Here is a 19,154-nt window from a genome sequence, read left to right on the forward strand (position 1 = left end):
CTAACACTGTATGTGGACATTGTTGGGAAAGATTAGTATTTAAAAAAGGTAAATCATAAAAATAACAATTGTTTTAAATATATAATAAAACTAAATATAAATATAAAATATTTTTTTAAAGAATACAAAAAACATAAAAGACAACAATAAAAACAATACAAACTGTAACATGAAATTTTTCTATTTGCTTCCCACAGTGATGTTCATAATATGGAGAAAGAAGTGGAGATGGAGGAGCTGCGAACCAGAACTCGCTCCAGAAGTATAACCCCGTTTACTGATGCTCCACCGAAGGTGACTTGTCTTTTTTCTCACACTGTTATTCTCATACTATGAATGATACTCACTCCTTTTCTGTTCATCTTCATTCTTGTTTTGTGAAAAGCCATCAAGAGTGAAACCATCTGGTTTTAGTACTCTCAATCCACGTCTACATCTCCAGGTGATTTTTCCTCCTATTCATTCTGTAGTTGTTTTAATTGCACAAAACGCAGCTTCTTTGTAGTGATAAGTAGAACTTTTTTAATCAAATTTCCCAAGTTGATATTTAAAAAAAATTATTATGTATCCTAAACAATTAAAGTAGTATGTTTTACTCAGTGGGTGATGCATTTAAATTGGTAGACCGTAACTATAAACTAGACAGCAGCTTTATGTTGGTCACGTCTATCTAGGTCAAGTCACACCATTTCCAGCAGCTGTGGTTTCTGCCTGCTTTTCTGCATTTGCGCTTAAAACCGCCATGTTATGCATGTCACTGTGTGAATATGTTTTAACATGTGGTTTAGCTGTGTTTGTCTTTGTGTTCTTGCTTGCACGCCCAACTTTCCAGCTGCCCGAGTCTCTGTGCTTTAGTTCGCCAGCTCTTGCCCTGTGCTCGTGTCCGGCTGCACGCTGACCCAGCCGCCGTCCCCTCGCCGTGGTGGTATGGTAAGAGCGCCACCTGCCTACAGTACTGCAAACACGCTCCTGTGTGTTTAAAGGAGTGGTTCACCCAAAAATGTACATTTGCTGACAGTATACTCACCCTTACGGCATCCGAGATGACCAGGTTTGGAGGAACGAGGCATTACATCACTTGCTCACCAGTTGATCATTTGCAGTAAATGGGTGCCGTCAGAATGAGAGTCCAAACACATGATAAAAACATCACTATAATCCACAAGTTATCCACACCACTGCAGTCCATCAGTTAACATCTGGTGAAGTGAAAAGGTGCATGTTTGTAAGAAACAAATGCATTATTAAGGCGTTTTATCTTTAAACCGTCACTTTTGGCTAAAATATCTATAATAATCCATGCTTCCTCTAGTAAAAAGTCCATCTCCCATTGTCCTCTCATGTCAAAATCCTCTCACTTATTTGTTTAGATTTGTTTACATTTTGCATTTAAACAGTGAACAGATTTCTCTCCTGATTCAGATGAGACAATATTATGGATGTTATGGATAGAAGAGTCATATTCAGCCCGGAAACACCAGTTAAAGTTAAAAACATCTAAATGATGGATTTGTTTCTTACAAACACAACTGTTAACTGATGAACTGGAGCGGAGTGGAGTATTGTGATGTTTTTATCAGCTGCTTGGACTCTCATTCTGACGGCACCCATTCACTGCATTGGTGAGCAAGTGATGGAATGCCTCCAAATCTGTTCTGGTGAAGAAACAAAATCATCCTAATCTTGGTTGGGTAAGGGAGAGTAAATTTTCAGCAAACGAACAACTCCTTGAAATAAGTCTTTAAAATGCCAAAAATGAAACATGCATTGTACTCACAGACTAAACACTGTCGAAAAACACCTAATGAGTTTTATTTCCTGTGTTGATGTATTTCTTGTTGAAACAAGAAGTTCGGGTGGGTGCACATTGAAGGGTTCGTGTTTTTTCTTTTAAGTAGCCAAGAGCCATTCGTTTACATCACAGTCTGTCAAAACCACCAGCAACTGCTTGTGGACAGACGAAAAAAGACTTTCGCAATGAATGAATTTCAGCCACTTCCTTTGCAGACTATTCATGGCTGAGAAAGGAAATCGTGAATTATGAATTATGAATGTTACCATAACATAAGACGCACCGATGAACCTTGATTTGCTACCTGCAATGATTCAGAGAGAGGGGCATTCTGATTTACTACATTAGCTTTTATATCAATGCATTTTGCAAAGATTTCTTATCAAATTGCATTCAAGGTACAACAGTTTACTAGTGGTTGATCTACAGGTCAGGGGCCGTTCACATATCGCATCTTTTGCACATTCAAGTTCATTATTTCAAATGAAGACTCTCTAATTTTGTCCAGGTGTGGTCACACCGCATCGAGATAAAAGCATTTCAACGTTTCAGAATGCCGCAGGCGCACCGCAGGTCATGTGACAAGAACCGACCAATCAGCTTCATCCTTTCCTGTAACAACATTGAAAGCTCAGTCAAGATGAAGGAACAGCTGATCATAAGCTGTATATGAAAAGCAGAGCTACTGAAAGTGATTAAATATTTCTATTTAGCTTAAATATGTACACATTTTTGTTATTTTAGTGCTTCAACTAAAATTTGATGCATTGACCTGAGTTTTTATGTATTTATTATTTATATACTATTATAGTATCTGTTAATATTCTGAATCACGTTTTTAGGGCACTGAATTACGGGTACTTCTTTTCCAAAATGAATTTTCGAAAGGCTAATGACGCTCGAAAACTCATGAAACTTCACACGCAACAAAAGTGGCAAAAATGATATGGGTCTCAGAAGTGGTTGTGGCAAAATAGCTTCAAAAAAGTGCCACCTATAAAGTGCCCCTCGAGCTGTTTTATATACATGCATGATCAGTAGACTCGTGTAACACACCAATACCTACAAAAAAGTCTGCCAGTACGAAGTCCATTTTGTGCCAATTTTGCCATTTTCAGGCGTTGTGTTAAATGAACTTCCCGAGAGATTTAAAGTTCAACACCAAATTTGTTCATTTCCTTTCGTTGAAGTCCTCCTAGAGATTTAAAGCTGCAGTCAGTAACTTTTGACGCTCTAGCGGTTAATAAACAGAACTGCTTGCGTCTTGCGGAAGAACATTGTAGCCGGATCTACTTCTCTCTGTTTATGTCTATGAAGAATCACAAAGGTACTGGGTTACTCCGCCGCGGTATCCCCGAAGCAATCTAAAGTAGTCCGAATATAAACACTTATTATAGGTGCACCCTAGTGATTCAGGACAAGCTAAAAACACGGTTTGGAAAATGGATTCATGGTGTACTCGCTTATTATATACATTTTTCTACATTTTGAACACAAACAAAGTTACGGACCACAGCTCTGATTGGTTGTTTCTTAATGGGAGCGGATTAATTTCTGCAAATGGCAGTAGGACACTGGGAGGAGCCAGAGGAGCTTGATTTATTCACAGATTATCTGTCTCATATTCTACTGTCAGGACATAATGACACAGTTTTAACAAATATGTAAAAAATATTTTTTTACAAAAGGTACCTACTGCAGCTTTAATGACATCATCATTAAATTTGGTCAGTCTACTCTTAAAGGCCTTTGCCGTGTTAATCTTCATATTTTTGATAAAATTCCTGGCCTGAAGAAATATACACATCACTTTTCAGTTATAATTATAGAGCCACCAGCTGGTAGCTGGACGTTTGACATATTCCTCTTATATTGACCGCTTTAAAACATATTGTCCACTGTTCGATGTTTGCCTAAAGCCACCCCGGATGCAAGGACCTTTCAATGCTGCTTGCAGCTTTCATTTATTATACTTTTTTTTGTAAGTTTTCATTTTAATTTAAGTTGAAGGTTTAGTAACTTTATGTTATTAAATATTTCTGTTTACTTTTATATTAATTGTTATTGATCATTGGTGCATTGATCAGTGTTATTTCAGTTTATTTATTTACTATAGTCTTTATTAATATTTTGAATGAGCTTTTATTTTTATATTTCAATTTTTTAGTTGAATACTTTAGTTATGTGTGCTTTTTTATTAAATATGTATATGTAGCTTTAATTTAAATTAATTGTAATAATTTTATTTTTTAGTGTGTTGATCAGTGTAATTTTAATATTATTTAATTACTATAATAGTCTTTATTGATTTTTATTTTTTTTATTTTTACTATATTACATTTTATTTCAGTTAACTAATGTTTCATAAGTTTTAAGTTTTAATTAAAGATAACCACACTAACTTTTGGCCCAGTTTCCTTACAAAAATTGTCAGGTGTAAATGCATACATTTTAAGAGTATAGTAAGAGTTTAAGAGCATATTTATGAACAAAAGCTGCCAAACACCTACAGTACATATCAGCGTGTGTGTGTGTGTGTGTGTGTGTGTGTGTGTGTGTGTGTGTGTGTGTGAAGGAACAAGGTTTCCGGGAGCCCAGCAGTAAGGAGGACGCTCAGCGGCTGTGGGAGATGGAGAGGCAGTGCATGCAGGACACTTTAAGGAGACAGAAACAGGAAATGCTGGAGGACAACAAGTGGCTGGAGAAAGAAGAGAAGCTTCTGGTTAATCATCAGTAGCGTCTCTCGTTAAAACTGTGGCAATGTGCAATGCTCGCTGGGATCATTACAATGAGTTTAAGTTTAGAGTAACAATTAAAATGCATTTGCTCAGCTGACTGGAGCTTGAAGTGACTGTTATATAAAAATAGATTAAAGTTAACATAAAGTCCAAATTGATATTATTCACAGGCTGCTGATTATATTATGCCTAATTAATCAGTGCATGTTATTCAGGAGAAGACAATATTAGTCTTTCTAATCTTTGATCAAAAAGTAATGACTTGCTTCTCCACTGAAATTACTTTCCTTTTATTTTTCTTGTCCCTATGGATTTCTGTCTTATATTTTATCTTTTTCATCTTGACATTATGAAAGTAAAATGGGTTTCATCATTTCATGTTGACTTTATGTTTCTCTTTCAGGATCCATTTGCCAATGATGAAACAAAGGCTAAAGTGGTAAAATACTTCTATGTATTAAATATTTTTTTATTTAAATAGAAGACTCATTTTTATAATTTTGTACCATCTGTCTTCCACTGTTATGCACTATTATTATACAACATTAGCATCATTTTCCTCTTTTTTATTTTAGATGTCAGAAACTGAGAAAAGCCAAGGTCAGTTCATTTTAACACACACAGTAACCTGAAACTATATAAACACAGATCCATAAACAGATGACAGTAGTTATCATTTAATCGCCTACGTCTATAAAACGCGAGTGCTGTTAATTTTTAGCATTGATTATTATTTTAGTATTATTTATGTACTGTTATAGATTTTATTTAGCTTTTTATTTTTTATCTTTTACATTTTTGGGCTTTTAATTATTTTATGTGCTTTTGTAATTTTTATATATATATATATATATATATATATATATATATATATATATATATATATATATATATTTATATGTATATAAAATCAATTTATTAATTATTAAATTTTTATAATTATTAAAAAAATATATGTTTTCATTTATTTTTATTTATTCAGTTGTAGTTTTTTAAATAAAACTTTTATTTTTTAATTTCAGTTACTCATCAAGACAACATTTTTCATTTTCATTTAAGTTTTTAAAGTTAGTTTTATTTAATTTCAATTTTACTTCAGTTACTGAAAATTTTAGTTTTAGTTAACAAAAACAACACTGGCATTGATGCACCTATTCTTGAACTATTATTATTACTATTATTATCAGTCAGTGTCTCAGTGACCATTGTTATCCTAATGATCACTTCATACCATCTTCTGCTGTCTTTTGACTGTGTTTTGCTGCGTTTCTCTCAGCTTCTTCCCAGACTCCTCCGGAGAAGCCCCCGCGGGTGTCCGCTCAGGTAATTGTGGTTTTAATGTGGTTAGGGACGGGCTGAAGGCCAGCAGACACTTCTGATCTCTTTTTGAAGCCGCTCAGTAAAGGTGTCAGCCGTCCTTTGGATGTTTCCAGACGAGCAGCAATCAAAGCGGAGCTCTGTGACTAAAACCTGATGAGCTTTGGGCTTGTGAGCTCACCTTGATAATGTCTCAGTAGATTCTCTCCCCTCCAATCTTCAGACTTCAGCCTCGGTGAAGCTGAAACGAAAGCGATCTCCTGTCTCCGAGTTACTTTGTGCAGTGACTAATAGTAGCTTTGGTCAGCAGCACCGAAGGAGAGTAAAAATGCCTTTGGGGAATAAATACAATTGAGAGACTAGATTGAGAGAGTTTTTATTTTTAAAAGAAGTTCAACATGGTTCAGGGTTATTTTATATATATATATATATATATATATATATATATATATATATATATATATATATATGACTGAACTTATAAACAAACTAACTGAAATGAAAGTGAAATAAAAAAAATTATTCTTTTTTTTTCAGTTCGTTGCCAAAATTTCTCAGTTTATGTTCTAAAAAAAATACAAATAAAACTGAAATAAATAATAAAATAATTTAAAACGTAATAAAAAGCCCATAGCAGTTATAAACTGTTTTAAAAATAATAATAAAAACAGCTTTTATTTCATGTCTGTAATAATTCAGCCTTTTTCATTAAAATGCTAAGAATACTTCTGAAAAAATTTGATTATCTTTAAATTATTTGTACATTTACAGCCTGTAAAAAGTAAAAATATTGCACCAGTGTTGTTATCATTAATTAAAAATAAAACTTAAATATAAAAAATGTTAATTACAACACAGCTAATATATATATATATATATATATATATATATATATATATATATATATATATATATATATATATATATATATATATATATATATATTAGATTAAAAAAAAATTAGATTAAAAACTTGAACTTAAAAAGTGAAAATGAGAAATTATGTCTTGGCAACTAACTGAAGTAAGTCTAAATTGAAGTAATAAAATAACTGAATATTTAATAATGATAAAGCAAAATGTCTAAATCATTAACTAAATTTAAAATTACAATTTTAAAATATAAAAACTCTTTAAAAAATGTTAAAGTTTAAAGATATATGTATGAAATGTATATATGAAAATATAATAAATCTGTTTCAAACCTTGCACAATCAGTTTAAGAAAATGCATTAATATTATCTTTTCTTTTCTTTTGAAGACAACAAAAAAATGAAAGCATATAAATAAAAGCTAATTCTTTACATCAACAAAAATGACTAAAATTATCTTAATACTGCAGCAACACACACATGGTTTAAATCACAATTCAAGAAAGATTCTCATTATTTGTTCTAATAAAATCCATGCATGAACATGAATGCAATGATTTGCTGCATGTATAAAGTTAACACTGACTTGTTTTGTCCATCACAGCCAGCGCCGACAGCAGAACTGGACCGCACGGATGACACGGTCTACCATAACGTGATGGAGATGGTGAAGGTCGTGGTCCAGCTGAAGAACGATGTCAACACATTACCAGCCTCAGAGTACGTCACTGTGGTGAAGGTAGGACCACTTTCTATTTCTTTGAATGCTGAGGTACTGAGTCATGTTTCTGTGTTCAGTAAGCTCATTATTCTCTTATTTGGCAGTCGGTAGGAATAACGTTGCGCAGTCTGATCCGCAGTGTGGACGACATCCTCCCGACTCTACACGAGTCCATCAGAACGGAGGTAAAACACTGTGAGAAACTAAAGCTATTGTCAATTACTCAACTTGAGCTATAAATTATCAACGTTTTTTCCCAAAAAAAGGGAAACTGTTACTTTTTATTTCAATTAAATTGTAAGATTCTCTCAAATTGTGAGATACATTAAGACAATCAAGGGTGTAGAATTCAGTAGGGACACTATTAGGGACCAATATTTAGAAATAACTAAATTGTCTCTAGCAATAATTACTAGTTAGCAGTAAACTGGTTACCTCACCAAATTTGTGTTGGATGTTATTTCTGCAATGGAAATTTGGATATTTTATTTGTAAACTAAATCATTTTTGCAATTATTTCAGTTAATTTCATTAAACTAGCTAGCTTAGCCAGCAGTAGTACTGAGTGTTAATGTAAACATGGCTGAAGGCGAAAAGAAAACCAGGGGAAAAGACAAAATGATTCAATTGAGTCATTCTACTCCGATTGATTCAAACTCCATTCACTTCTAAAAACCAGAACAGGAGCGTCATTCATTTTAGAATTTAGTCATCACTTATTCATAAGGACTTACTGCTAATTATTTGAATTAGATTAGGACTTCGGAGCGCTTATCTCGAGTCTTTTGATTCAGATCGGGACTTCAAAGCCTGTATCACTTGATCACAGAGTGCTTCTTGTGAATCATTTGATTCAGAACTGTACGTCGGAGCGGGTTATGAATTATTATTCAGATCGGGACTTCAAAGTCTGTATTGTGAATGTTTTGAATTAGATCTGGCTTCAGACAGTGTGCTTATCGCAAATCATTTGATTCAGATCAGTACTTCTGATCATGTATAGCGAATCTTTTTTCTTTCTTTCTTTCTTTTTTAATGAAACGGTATGAAACATCAAACCATTAAAGCAATACAGATATAAAAACAAAATAAAGTATACAGGGATACAGATCCCTTAAGGAAATTAACCATGGTTTTATTATAGTAAAAGAATGGTAGTGTAGATTATAGATGCCTATAACCCAATTTTTTTATTCCAATTGTGAGTTAACATCTTTTTAGAAAGAAAAGTCAGAATTGTAAGATCATTTGTTAACATCTCACAATTCTGACTTTTTCTCACCACAGAATTGCAAGATAAAAGAATTGTGATATAAAAAGTCAGAATTACCTTTATTTATTTTTTTTCTGTGATGGAAAACGATGTGACTATTTCTATACAGTGGAAAGTATGAAGTGTTGTTCTGGTTGCTCTCTGTTTGTCAGATTGAAGGAACTCAGAAGTTGCTGAACAAGGATCTGGCCGAGCTGATCAGTAAGATGCGTCTGGCTCAGCAGAACGCCGTCACGTCTCTGAAGGACGAGTGTAAGAAACAGATGCTGGCGGCCGCTCACACGCTGGCCATGGACTCCAAAAACCTGCTGGACGCTGTGGACCAGGCCCGAGTGCGAGCTAACGTGGCCAAACCCAGCACACCCTAGATCTGACCCCTGATTGTTTCATCCAATGAGAAAGCTGGAAAGCTGGAGGATGAACTGAACCAGCTTGCTTTATTTATGCTTCTGGATGATGATGAAAGCAGTGCTTTCGACACTGAATGTTTGCAGATGTATTTTTAACAAGTGTTTGCTAGTGATTGTTTTCAAGGATGTTTATTCTCAGGACAGTTTGTGGGAGGAAATAAATACAGTTTTGTCATGTCAGAGCAGTAACTTATTTAATTCTCTAAACTTTACAAGCATGTTTTATAGAAAATAAATGCAACATCAATATAATTTGTATTTCTATGCAGTGCAGCTGATTTAGAATCACTAAAATATTTTAAACGCTTAGTGTTTTCAGAGCCTATATAAATTATGAATCTTGCGCATTAAAAAAAAACTATGTTTTCAATATATTTTGAAATTTCATTGAGTTCACCATTTGACCACTGAAATACCATGTCAGTTTGGATTATTAAATAAAGATTTGTTAAATTACGAAAGTCATAATTGACAGATATAAACTCTTTAATTGTGAGAAAGTCAGATTTGTCAGATAATACGTTTGAATTAACTATTTAATTTCTTGTTTTTAGAATTGTTTTCTTATAATTGCAAGTTAACATTTTTCAATGCACATTGTTTTTTTACTCAAAAATTCTAGAAAAAAATCTGGATTGGTCTCTATAAATTATATAAAAAAATGTTTTTATTAAAATATATTAAAAATTCAATATATTTTCATTATGCCTACTGTATGTTTTGAACATTTATTTAGACTTCACATTTTGACCAATATTTTATTATACAGTATGTTTACATATATTTTAATATTATCTGTTAACATTTTGATCAAATATTCTTCTGAAAATGTAAATTTGAGCTTTAAGGTTTAAATGGCTATTTAATTTTTTTATAATTTGTATTTATTTGCACATTTCAAATACATAAAAATGGATTCGAAAATGGTAAAACAACTGTTTAACTATAGTGGAGCTGAAAAATTTGCCTATTTTTAAAAATAGTGGCGTGTTCCTTTAAGGACCTAATGCACAGCTGTAAATTGACGCTATTAAGTGATATGTGTGTCAGATAGAGTCAGTTTATTAATTACTAAGTAAATCAACTGAGGCATTTTAACGTAAGGATTCATTCCTGAATGCAGCAGATAAAGGCTCATCCTAGTTGTTATACAACATTTTGGCTTTAATTTCTTTTCATGTTTGACAAAACACTATTTTAGTTCAGTGGTCATTTCAAGTAGTAAAAATCACTTAGGTCCCATTTAAAAGTAATCAACCCATATGGTTCACAGACCCGACTTGCATAATTGCACGACCTCTGCAATATCGAAAGCATTGTGTTTTCAGACTTGAGAAAGTTTTTAATAAATAGGAGTGAGCTTCTGACCTTAGAGATAATTGCTGTTGAAAGCGGCACAAAATGCAATCTACGATTCATTGAACAGTTGGATGAAGGTTAAAGAGTGAACTGAATTGAACTGCCACCCGTCAGGGACACATAAGCTTAGCCTCTTTCCCAAAGGTTAATTTAGCATATTGCGGTGTTGACGCTCCTGCTCTTTATGCATGGAGACGACAGGAGTTTGATAGAGGTAAATGTCAGGCATTCAGCGGGAGGTGACATGTGTTTCCTGCGTTGTAACAATGAACCACATACACAAATAATCCCTGAACGAGCGGGTATCTCTCATCAAAGGAAGAGATGAAAGAAAAATCATTTTTTCATATAACAAATGTTTGTAATGGTCTCTGGAAAAGGCCTTGGCTTCCATCGGGGAAGTCCTTATCGGAGCGCTTGATGTCGGTCTGTATCTCGGCTCTTCAGATCATTCCTGATATCCAGGGAGGTAAGAAGAGGCCGACCGTCCCCAGCAGGCACACGATGATGAACATCCACAGGAAGATACGGTCAATCACCATTGCCACATATTTCCAGTCCTCCTTGACCTGTCCAAAAGCAAACACAAGGTGCGACTCGAAAGTGGTCAGAGCAGGAAAACTAAAGTGAATAATGTCATGTGAATAGCGTGATGAGGGCAGTGGCAATGAAACAGGATAGTAGACTGTCAATGTAGTTAGTGAAGAAACATGAGATAATATTCACACCACAGGGTTAAGCATTTTATTAATCAGCCCATTTCCAGTTTAAACTTTTTAAAAATTGTAATTGTAAGAATAGATCATTATTAGAAATGTTATTTTGAACTACAACTTGTTTTCGACAAATCATGTCTCATTTGTTAAAATATTTTTTTATGTATTTTATTATTTAGCAATTCATGCAACTTTGAATTGCATTGCACAGCAGGTTATTTTAGTATTTTTATATTTTCAGTAATCAATGTTAGCTTAAGTTTTAGTAATTTTGTTATGTGATAAATGAGACAAATAAACGCAAGCTTAAACATAATTTTGTCTTTTCATCTCAGAATTTTCACTTAGTATAAAGTCAACTTCCTATTTTTGATTATATGTCAGGTTTGACATTTATTTCAGTTTCAACTTATAATTTCCACCTTTTAATCATAATTATGTATATATCTTATAATTTGAATTTTCTTTTTATTAATTTTCACTTATAATTGCTTGTCATAATTTTAACTTGTATCTCATAATTTAACATTTTTAATGCATATCTACTTTATCTCATAATTTGACTTACAGTAGACTCATAAATTACTTTATTATTATTAAACGAATAATATGACTTATGTAACAATTTATCTTATAATTATGACTTCATGTCATAATTTTTAGTTTTTATCTCATAATTGAATTTTTAATTCTCATGTTGTGTAGATTTTATCTCATAGTTATGACTCAGAATTTCACACAACAGAATTTTATCAAATTAGTGTCAGAATTTAATCCCTTTGTCTCATAGTTAAAAATAAAATCTTAGAAACATGACATAAATTTGACTTTATCTCATAGTTGATTTTTTATCTCACTCTAGGTACGTCTTTATCTAATATCTATGACTAAATATATAACCATTTATAAATAATTATGACTTTCGTCACAATTTTGCCATAGTTTTTAATTTGTGGCATAATTATAATTATGGTTTACCAATAATATATTTTTTTATGCATTGGAATTGGGCTTCTATAATCCCTAAACAATGCGTTGAATGTTTGCGTGACTCACTGAGAAGTCTTCGTCCTCAGCACGCAGATGATCAGCGATGTAGCGCACCCCGTCCAGAGCCTGTAGGACACACGGTGAGAAGGTCAGACTGGGCTCTGACACAAGATTTGTAAGATTTGCTGGACGCTGACACAAGTTCAACACGTGTCCTAACTGCTGGAGCAAAGGCTCCGAGTCGGACAGATGCAGAGACGTGGCGGACGGAGACGAGATGGACGTGGATATTCCCATCCTTAACCCGAACTCCTTGTCCTGACAGTTCAGCCCATCCACATCGGTCTCCTGCTGGAGCCAGCTTTCGGACGTGCTGGGGATGGGCATATTGTGGCGTTTCTGGTCGAGTTCTGGGCGTCTCATGAAGAGCAAGCGGGGAATGAGGTCCAGGAACACTGTATGGACCCAACGGGGCATTTTATGTGTGCTTGGTGAACGATGGTGCACGTTAAGCACAAAAACAGTAATGACTATAGAGAGGGTGACGAAGATCATAGTGAAGAGCAGGTACTCTCCAATCAGTGGAATGACCAGAGACGTCGAAGGAATGATTTCGGTGATGAGCAACAGGAAAACTGTGAGGGAAAGGAGGACGGAAATGCACAAGGTGATCTTCTCTCCACAGTCTGACGGCAGGTAGAACACCAACACGGTCAAACACGAAATGAGCAAGCAGGGAATGATGAGGTTGATGGTGTAGAACAGAGGCAGACGGCGGATGATGAAGAAGTAGGTGATGTCCGGGTAGATCTCATGACAGCAGTCGTATTTCTTTGTGTTGTAGGTTCCCACGGCATTGACGATGGCCCACTCGCCGCTCTCCCAGTAGTCCTTCAGGTCCACGGTGCTCTCGATCGGCTCCAGGTCAATCTTGGCCTTGTCGTAGGTCCAGGAGCCGAACTTCATCTTGCAGTTTTGCTGGTCGAATGGGAAGAAGGTGACGTCAATGCTGCAGGAGCTCTTGTAGATGGCTGGAGGAACCCAACTCACCTTTCCAGTGTGGAACAGGTGGGCTTTGGTCATGTGGGTCACCGCAAACTCCCCATCTGCACTGCAGACAAAACCACATGAGGTTACAGCACCTTTCAATAGTTTGAGCTCTGTAAGGGTTTTTACGTTTTTGAAAGAAGTCTCTTGTGCTCACTAAGGCTGCATTTTTCATCATTTCTCATCATTTTCACTTATAATTTACTGTCATCATTTTTACTTATCTAATTATTGAATTTTTAATGTCATAATTTTTACTTTCTATGTCATTATTATAACTTTTTAGTGTTTAATAATTTATAAATAATTTAATAAATCGTGTTTAATAATGTATAAATAATTTAATAATTAGTGTTTGTTTAATAATTTTGACATCTAATTACTGAAACTTTAATGTAATATTTTTTTTCTAATAATAACTTTTTTTGTCATTTAAACTTATTTAAAATATTTAAAATATTTAAAATTGAAATTTGACTTTTTATCTCATAATTTCACAATTTTGTCTTAATTTTGGCTTTTTACAGTTATCTAATAATTGACTTAGTATATAATCATTTTCACTTTTTATCTAATTATTTAAACTTTAATGTCTTTTTTATCTCGTTATGACTTTTTATCTCAATTATGATTTAGTAAATTTATCTCATTATAGCTTTTTAATGTCATAATTTTGACCTTTTTTAGTAGTAATTACTTTTTATGTAATAGTTTTCACACATAGTATGGCATAAATATGACTTTATCTCATAATTTTGACTGTTATAATTTCACCCTTTTGTCTAATAATAATATTTTTATCTCATAACTATGACTTTGTATGTTAGAATCTTAACTTTGCCATAAATGCAACATTTTAAAATCAAAATTATAATTTACTAAGGGATTTCTTTTTCATATGTGGTGAAAATGGCCATTTATTTGATCATTAAAAAACAGCAATATTATGGATTTTTTTTTTTTTATTTAAAATAAAAATACAAAAGTTCTCCAAATATATTTCAAACGTAATTTATTCCTGTGATGGCAAAGCTGAATTTTCAGTAGCCAATATTCTATCCTTAAGATATAATTGTAATATGATTATTTAAACTAAATGAAAATAAACTTTTTTATATTCAAATAATATTTATATATTTTTTATAATTTTTATAAAAGCAATGATGCAAGTCTTAAAGTGATAGCAGCCAAAATTCTAAGGACCATAAAATATTTAATTATATTAAATTATATTATTTTTTTTATATATATAAAAAATAAATACTAACATTTTAACTGGATCTCATACAGTATGAACCTTTTAAAAAAGTGATTTCTGTAAAATATGGATGAATTATAGGAAGCGTCTCTGATGTATCTGGGCTACAAACTTTCTTTATGCCTCGGGGAAGATGTTGCATGACAATTGCATTAATTACTTTAAATCTCAGCACTACAGTATCTGATGATGCAAGAGGACCTCAATTTTCTCATTTGTCGAGATCAAATATGCCTTCTAGATAAAGACAGACCTGGTGTTTCTGAAAATAGTCGAGTCATTTGACATTTCATTAGGAGATTAAAACATGCACCTTTTTTAATCAACTACAGCAGTGCTTAACATCTTATTTCACGCTGTGTCTGTTTAATTTGATATATTAATGTTACAGAAACACCAGAGCATCAGATCTATGGCCTGCAGATATTAATAGAGCTATTAGATCTTTGACCATCCTCCATAATTTTAACAGGACACTGTGTTACAGTAGTTTAAATTGAAAGTTTAATGTCCAAATTACTGCATATGTTGCATGTGTGTTACAACCTTTTACATCAATACTTACTTATTGTATAAAACAATGTCAGGCACCCAAATCATCTCTGACGGGACTCTAATAGACGTCACATTATCAAACTCAGATGGATTCCAGCGCAGTTTATAATCGTTCCATTCCTGCAGAGGTCAAACAGTCACATTTGGCAATATAATTATATACAGGTATAGCCGAATGACACATTTATAATGTTTTGTATAAACTAGGTAAATGACGTAAGTAAAAAAAAACCTCTGTGAAAAATCTTTAAAATATAGTTAGGAATAAAACTAAATTTGGTGTGTACGTAAGCGCCGCTGAAGTTACTCTTGAGATTTAATGGGCTTTTTATAATATATAGAGCATAATTATTGCATTTGTTTTCAATAAATGTGACCCTGGACCACAAAACCAGTCTTAAGTGTACATTGAATTGAGTGAAATTGAGATCTATACATCTTCTGAAAGCTGAAGAAATAGTCTTTCCATCTGGAATCTGAGGGTGCAAAAAATGAAAATACTGAGAAAATCGCCTTTACAGTTGTCCAAATGAAGTTAATAACAATGCATACTAATCAAAAAAGAAGGTTTGAATTATTTATGATAAGAAATGTACAAAATATCTTAATGGAACATGATCTTTACTAAATATCCTAATGATTTTCGGCATAAATTAAAATAGATAATTTTGACCCATACAAGGTTTTTTTTTTTTTAATCGGCTATTGCTACAATTATACCCCAGCCACTTAAGACTACTTTTGTGCTTCAGGGACACATATAATTATCCGAAGGGTTCGTGAATTATATCAGTTGGGCTTTGACCACAAAATAAATTATTAATTTCTATTTTTCGGACTATAAGTCGCACCAGAGTATAAGTCGCATCAGTCCAAAAATAGGTCATGATGAGGAAAAAAACATATATAAGTCGCACTGGACTATAAGTAGCATTTATTTAGAACCAATAACCAAGAGAAAACATTACCGTCTCCAGCCGCGAGAGGGCGCTATATGTTGCTCAGTCTAGACTACAGGAGAACTGAGCAGCATAGAGCGCCCTCTGGCGGCTGTAGACGGTAATGTTTTCTCTTGGTTCATGTCTCTTAGTTCATTTCTCTCGGTTCATGTCCAATTAATTTTGATAAATAAGTCGCACCTGACTATAAGTCGCAGGACCAGCCAAACTAAAAAAAGTTTGACTTATAGTCCGTAAAATACGGTAAAAAGTTAAATATTAAGACTTCACCTGTTTCAGCCAAACGTTTGTTGTCATCATTTGATTCTTCTCGTCCTGCAGAAAATAAGAGTAAGAAATAAGCATAAAAAATATATACATTTGGTCTGGTAGATGAATAAATCATACAGACGTATGGAGAAGTGATTGAAGCTGAAGCACCACTTATATTTTCAGCAGAAATGTAAAAATCATGTTCATGTAAAAATCATAAATTTTTCATTTCCCTGATTGAATGCACTCATGATGGTTTTATTGGAGCATTTGAATTGCATTTCCCCCACTCAATTATAACTTGGGGCTTGTTTCATACAACAAGTTTTCTAAATAAGCCAGGCTTATTTTTAACCAAATCAATTAACAATAAGTCAGAAATAAACCTGGCTTATTTGGTCAACTTGTTTTAGCCAAGGACTCTTTCTTGGAACGTTTTCAAGGCAAGCATCAAAAACATGCAAAATATCAACTTACCACATCAATAAGCTGAGCGATCGAGAGGCCAAATTTGATGATAACAACATCACTGATGTTCCGCACAGGTCTGGACCACTTATTGTAACCGATGAAGAGTTTTTTAAAGAGTTTGTCTTCTGCGTGTGCATGGATCCAACCGTCTGATAATGCTGCAAGAGATATTTATACACAAAGAGAGAGTTTCTGACGGGTCTTGATCATGCAACTTTATTTTGCTCTGTGCTATTGCAACTTTCAGCTACAATTAAGATACAAACTCATATGCATCTTCTACAGTTTGATATGTTTGTATAAATGTTAAACCTTGTGCAATATGATACACAATATGCTTTTCAGTCTTATAGTCATGGAGTCAGTCTGTAATTTATGTATTTTTTATAATTTGCTCAGATTTGTATTTATATTAGGCAAAGTAAAAGTTGTTAACAGTTTTCAGCAACTACTATTTTGTTTTTCAACTTTCATGTTCTCTAAGCTATTTTATATAGAGTCCTCTTATTTGAAGTTGTGGATGATTGTCCTGACAAAACTTGATACGCGAAGACCCTCTGGAAAAGAATAAAAAATAAATTAAAGAAAAAAAAGGAAAAAAAATAAAGAAAAATTGCTTTTATTTAACATTTATTTTTATGGAAGTTTGTTTCCACCTAAGATAAATAATAATAATAAATAAAAAATTTAAGACTTTTTTTCTTGCATGTTAATGTTAAAATTATGATTATAATTCTATCTTTTTTCTCAGAATTGCTAGAAAAAAGAAAAAAAAACAAATTCCACCACTTGAAAAAGGTGTTGCTATTATTCCATAATTTTTAGTTTTTGTGTTATTCAACATACTTCTATTTCAAGCCCCACTCTAGTTTTATCGGAATACAGATGCTGATTTTAGAGGTCCGCTGCACACCCCTAGTGACAACTGATTAATTCAGAACTGTAACTGATTACAAAGAGTCTCATAAATGTTTTGGAAATGTACTTTAGAAGATGCACAGGACTGAATAGTTCACAGCTGAGGTCACTCACACTAACTGAGTTATGGCTGGGTAAAATAAGAGCCGCCTCCTCACTGTAATTACTATTTGTTCCTTAATCACTGCAGTCAGCTCTAATTAATGCAGCTGTCCAGTGATTTGAGATCTTTTTTCTTAGAGGGTGGAAACTCCTCAAACAGCTGAGAGGAGTCACACAGAAAAACACAGAGAGTGTCGGAGTGGGCTCAACAAATATGAAAATGCTTCTTTTTTCATTCTTTTTTAAATAATTTAAAAATAAGTAATTTTAGAATGTCCACTTGATTTAAGAATGTTCCAGTTAATAAGCTTTAATACAATGTGATCTGAGACTTTTAGATCCCACTGTAGCCTAAGAATAAGCACTGAAATGTTATATTAAAATAGGATACAACATTAAATATGATCCACGTAGATTTTCTGAAGGAAAATCGTGGTTGAAATGTTGTTAACATAGATTTATCGTACCTGTTCCACTGATTTTAAGAGATTAAGATATTAAACTTTTTGTGTTTCATTAGTGTGCTCATTTCAATATTTTAAGTGTTTCATTCACAAATATGATTTGAAACACGCAAATGAACTGAATAATCATTCCTAAAAATATCATTTATTTCACTAATTAAAATGAACTGTGCACTTACCAGGTTTCACGTGTTCCAGGATGAGGAAGAACAGCGGCAGATTCTTCAAAAATAATTTGAAATGATTTTGCTCCATGTCCATCCGAGGAAGTCTAGAAGCGTGTGAAACGCTCTGTCATGATTGCTGTATGTGCTGATCATGCAGTGGTTATGATAGTGCTGCTCTGGATCAGCATCAGACTCGCTGAGCGGCTCTGACGGACTGTGAGCCAATGATGATGATGTGCGCCTCCATTGAGGATCAGTGGGAGGGGTTTCCACTGTGAAATAAGCCAGTTTGGTACTACAAAGGACCAAATAATCAAAATTATTATTATTATTATTTATTAAATTTAAATAAATAAATGTTTACATGACACAATTTGTTTTAGAATTAGCCAATCAGCGAAAATCACAGCCTACTTTGAATTCAATTCATCACATAGCAAATTAAATCGTTACAATTAATTACGGACTTATTACAGTAAATAATTTGATATTCATTACATATAATAAATGTATTTCTATTATACTTTATTGTTTATAATATTATATTACATTCTAATTTATAAAATTATTTCGTTTTTTGTTATGACGTTTGTTATGATTTTTAAAGCATTTTCAAGTGTTTTTAGACATTTTAATAGTGTGAAAAAGCATATTATAAAATAAGAATTTTTGTCTATAAATTTAAATATTGAAAAATAAATTAGTACATTTAATTTTATCATTTAAATTGTTACGTACTACATGTATTTTTTTATACTTTATTATCAATATTAT

General features: G+C 33.1%; 2 protein-coding genes across 3 annotated transcripts in view; one reads left to right on the plus strand and one right to left on the minus strand.

Moving 5' to 3' along the window:
- The window catches only part of LOC127976309 (protein-tyrosine kinase 2-beta), a 30,479-nt gene extending 21,177 nt beyond the window's left edge, over positions 1-9,302 (plus strand). For both annotated transcript variants that reach the window (XM_052580656.1, XM_052580657.1), the window contains exons 23-31: positions 198-294; positions 386-442; positions 4,368-4,514; positions 4,934-4,969; positions 5,106-5,130; positions 5,807-5,853; positions 7,323-7,457; positions 7,544-7,624; positions 8,865-9,302. In XM_052580656.1, the coding sequence (XP_052436616.1) occupies positions 198-294; positions 386-442; positions 4,368-4,514; positions 4,934-4,969; positions 5,106-5,130; positions 5,807-5,853; positions 7,323-7,457; positions 7,544-7,624; positions 8,865-9,080 (841 nt within the window). In that variant the 3' untranslated portion in view covers positions 9,081-9,302. The remainder of the gene's footprint in view (positions 1-197; positions 295-385; positions 443-4,367; positions 4,515-4,933; positions 4,970-5,105; positions 5,131-5,806; positions 5,854-7,322; positions 7,458-7,543; positions 7,625-8,864) is intronic.
- A 336-nt stretch (positions 9,303-9,638) lies between these two features.
- LOC127976314 (neuronal acetylcholine receptor subunit alpha-2-like) lies at positions 9,639-18,614 on the minus strand. The gene is made up of 6 exons (XM_052580664.1): positions 18,393-18,614; positions 16,736-16,887; positions 16,277-16,321; positions 15,058-15,167; positions 12,254-13,298; positions 9,639-11,050 (listed from the first exon to the last, which is right to left on the minus strand). Exons 1-6 carry the CDS (start codon positions 18,472-18,474, stop codon positions 10,925-10,927), a joined length of 1,560 nt encoding a protein of 519 aa, XP_052436624.1. The 5' UTR covers positions 18,475-18,614; the 3' UTR covers positions 9,639-10,924.
- Between the last annotated feature and the right edge of the window lie 540 nt (positions 18,615-19,154).

The sequence above is a fragment of the Carassius gibelio genome, chromosome B17, assembly GCF_023724105.1.
Source record: "Carassius gibelio isolate Cgi1373 ecotype wild population from Czech Republic chromosome B17, carGib1.2-hapl.c, whole genome shotgun sequence".
NCBI lineage: Eukaryota > Metazoa > Chordata > Actinopteri > Cypriniformes > Cyprinidae > Carassius > Carassius gibelio.

Excerpts from the sequence above, each read along its gene's own strand:
- LOC127976314 (XM_052580664.1), bottom strand. The coding sequence starts at position 18,474 with ATGGACATGGAGCAAAATCATTTCAAATTATTTTTGAAGAATCTGCCG. Across the intron at positions 16,322-16,735 it reads TCGCTCAGCTTATTGATGTG|GACGAGAAGAATCAAATGAT; the intron begins GTAAGTTGATAT and ends TATTTTCTGCAG. Across the intron at positions 13,299-15,057 it reads GACATTGTTTTATACAATAA|TGCAGATGGGGAGTTTGCGG; the intron begins GTAAGTATTGAT and ends TTTTGTCTGCAG.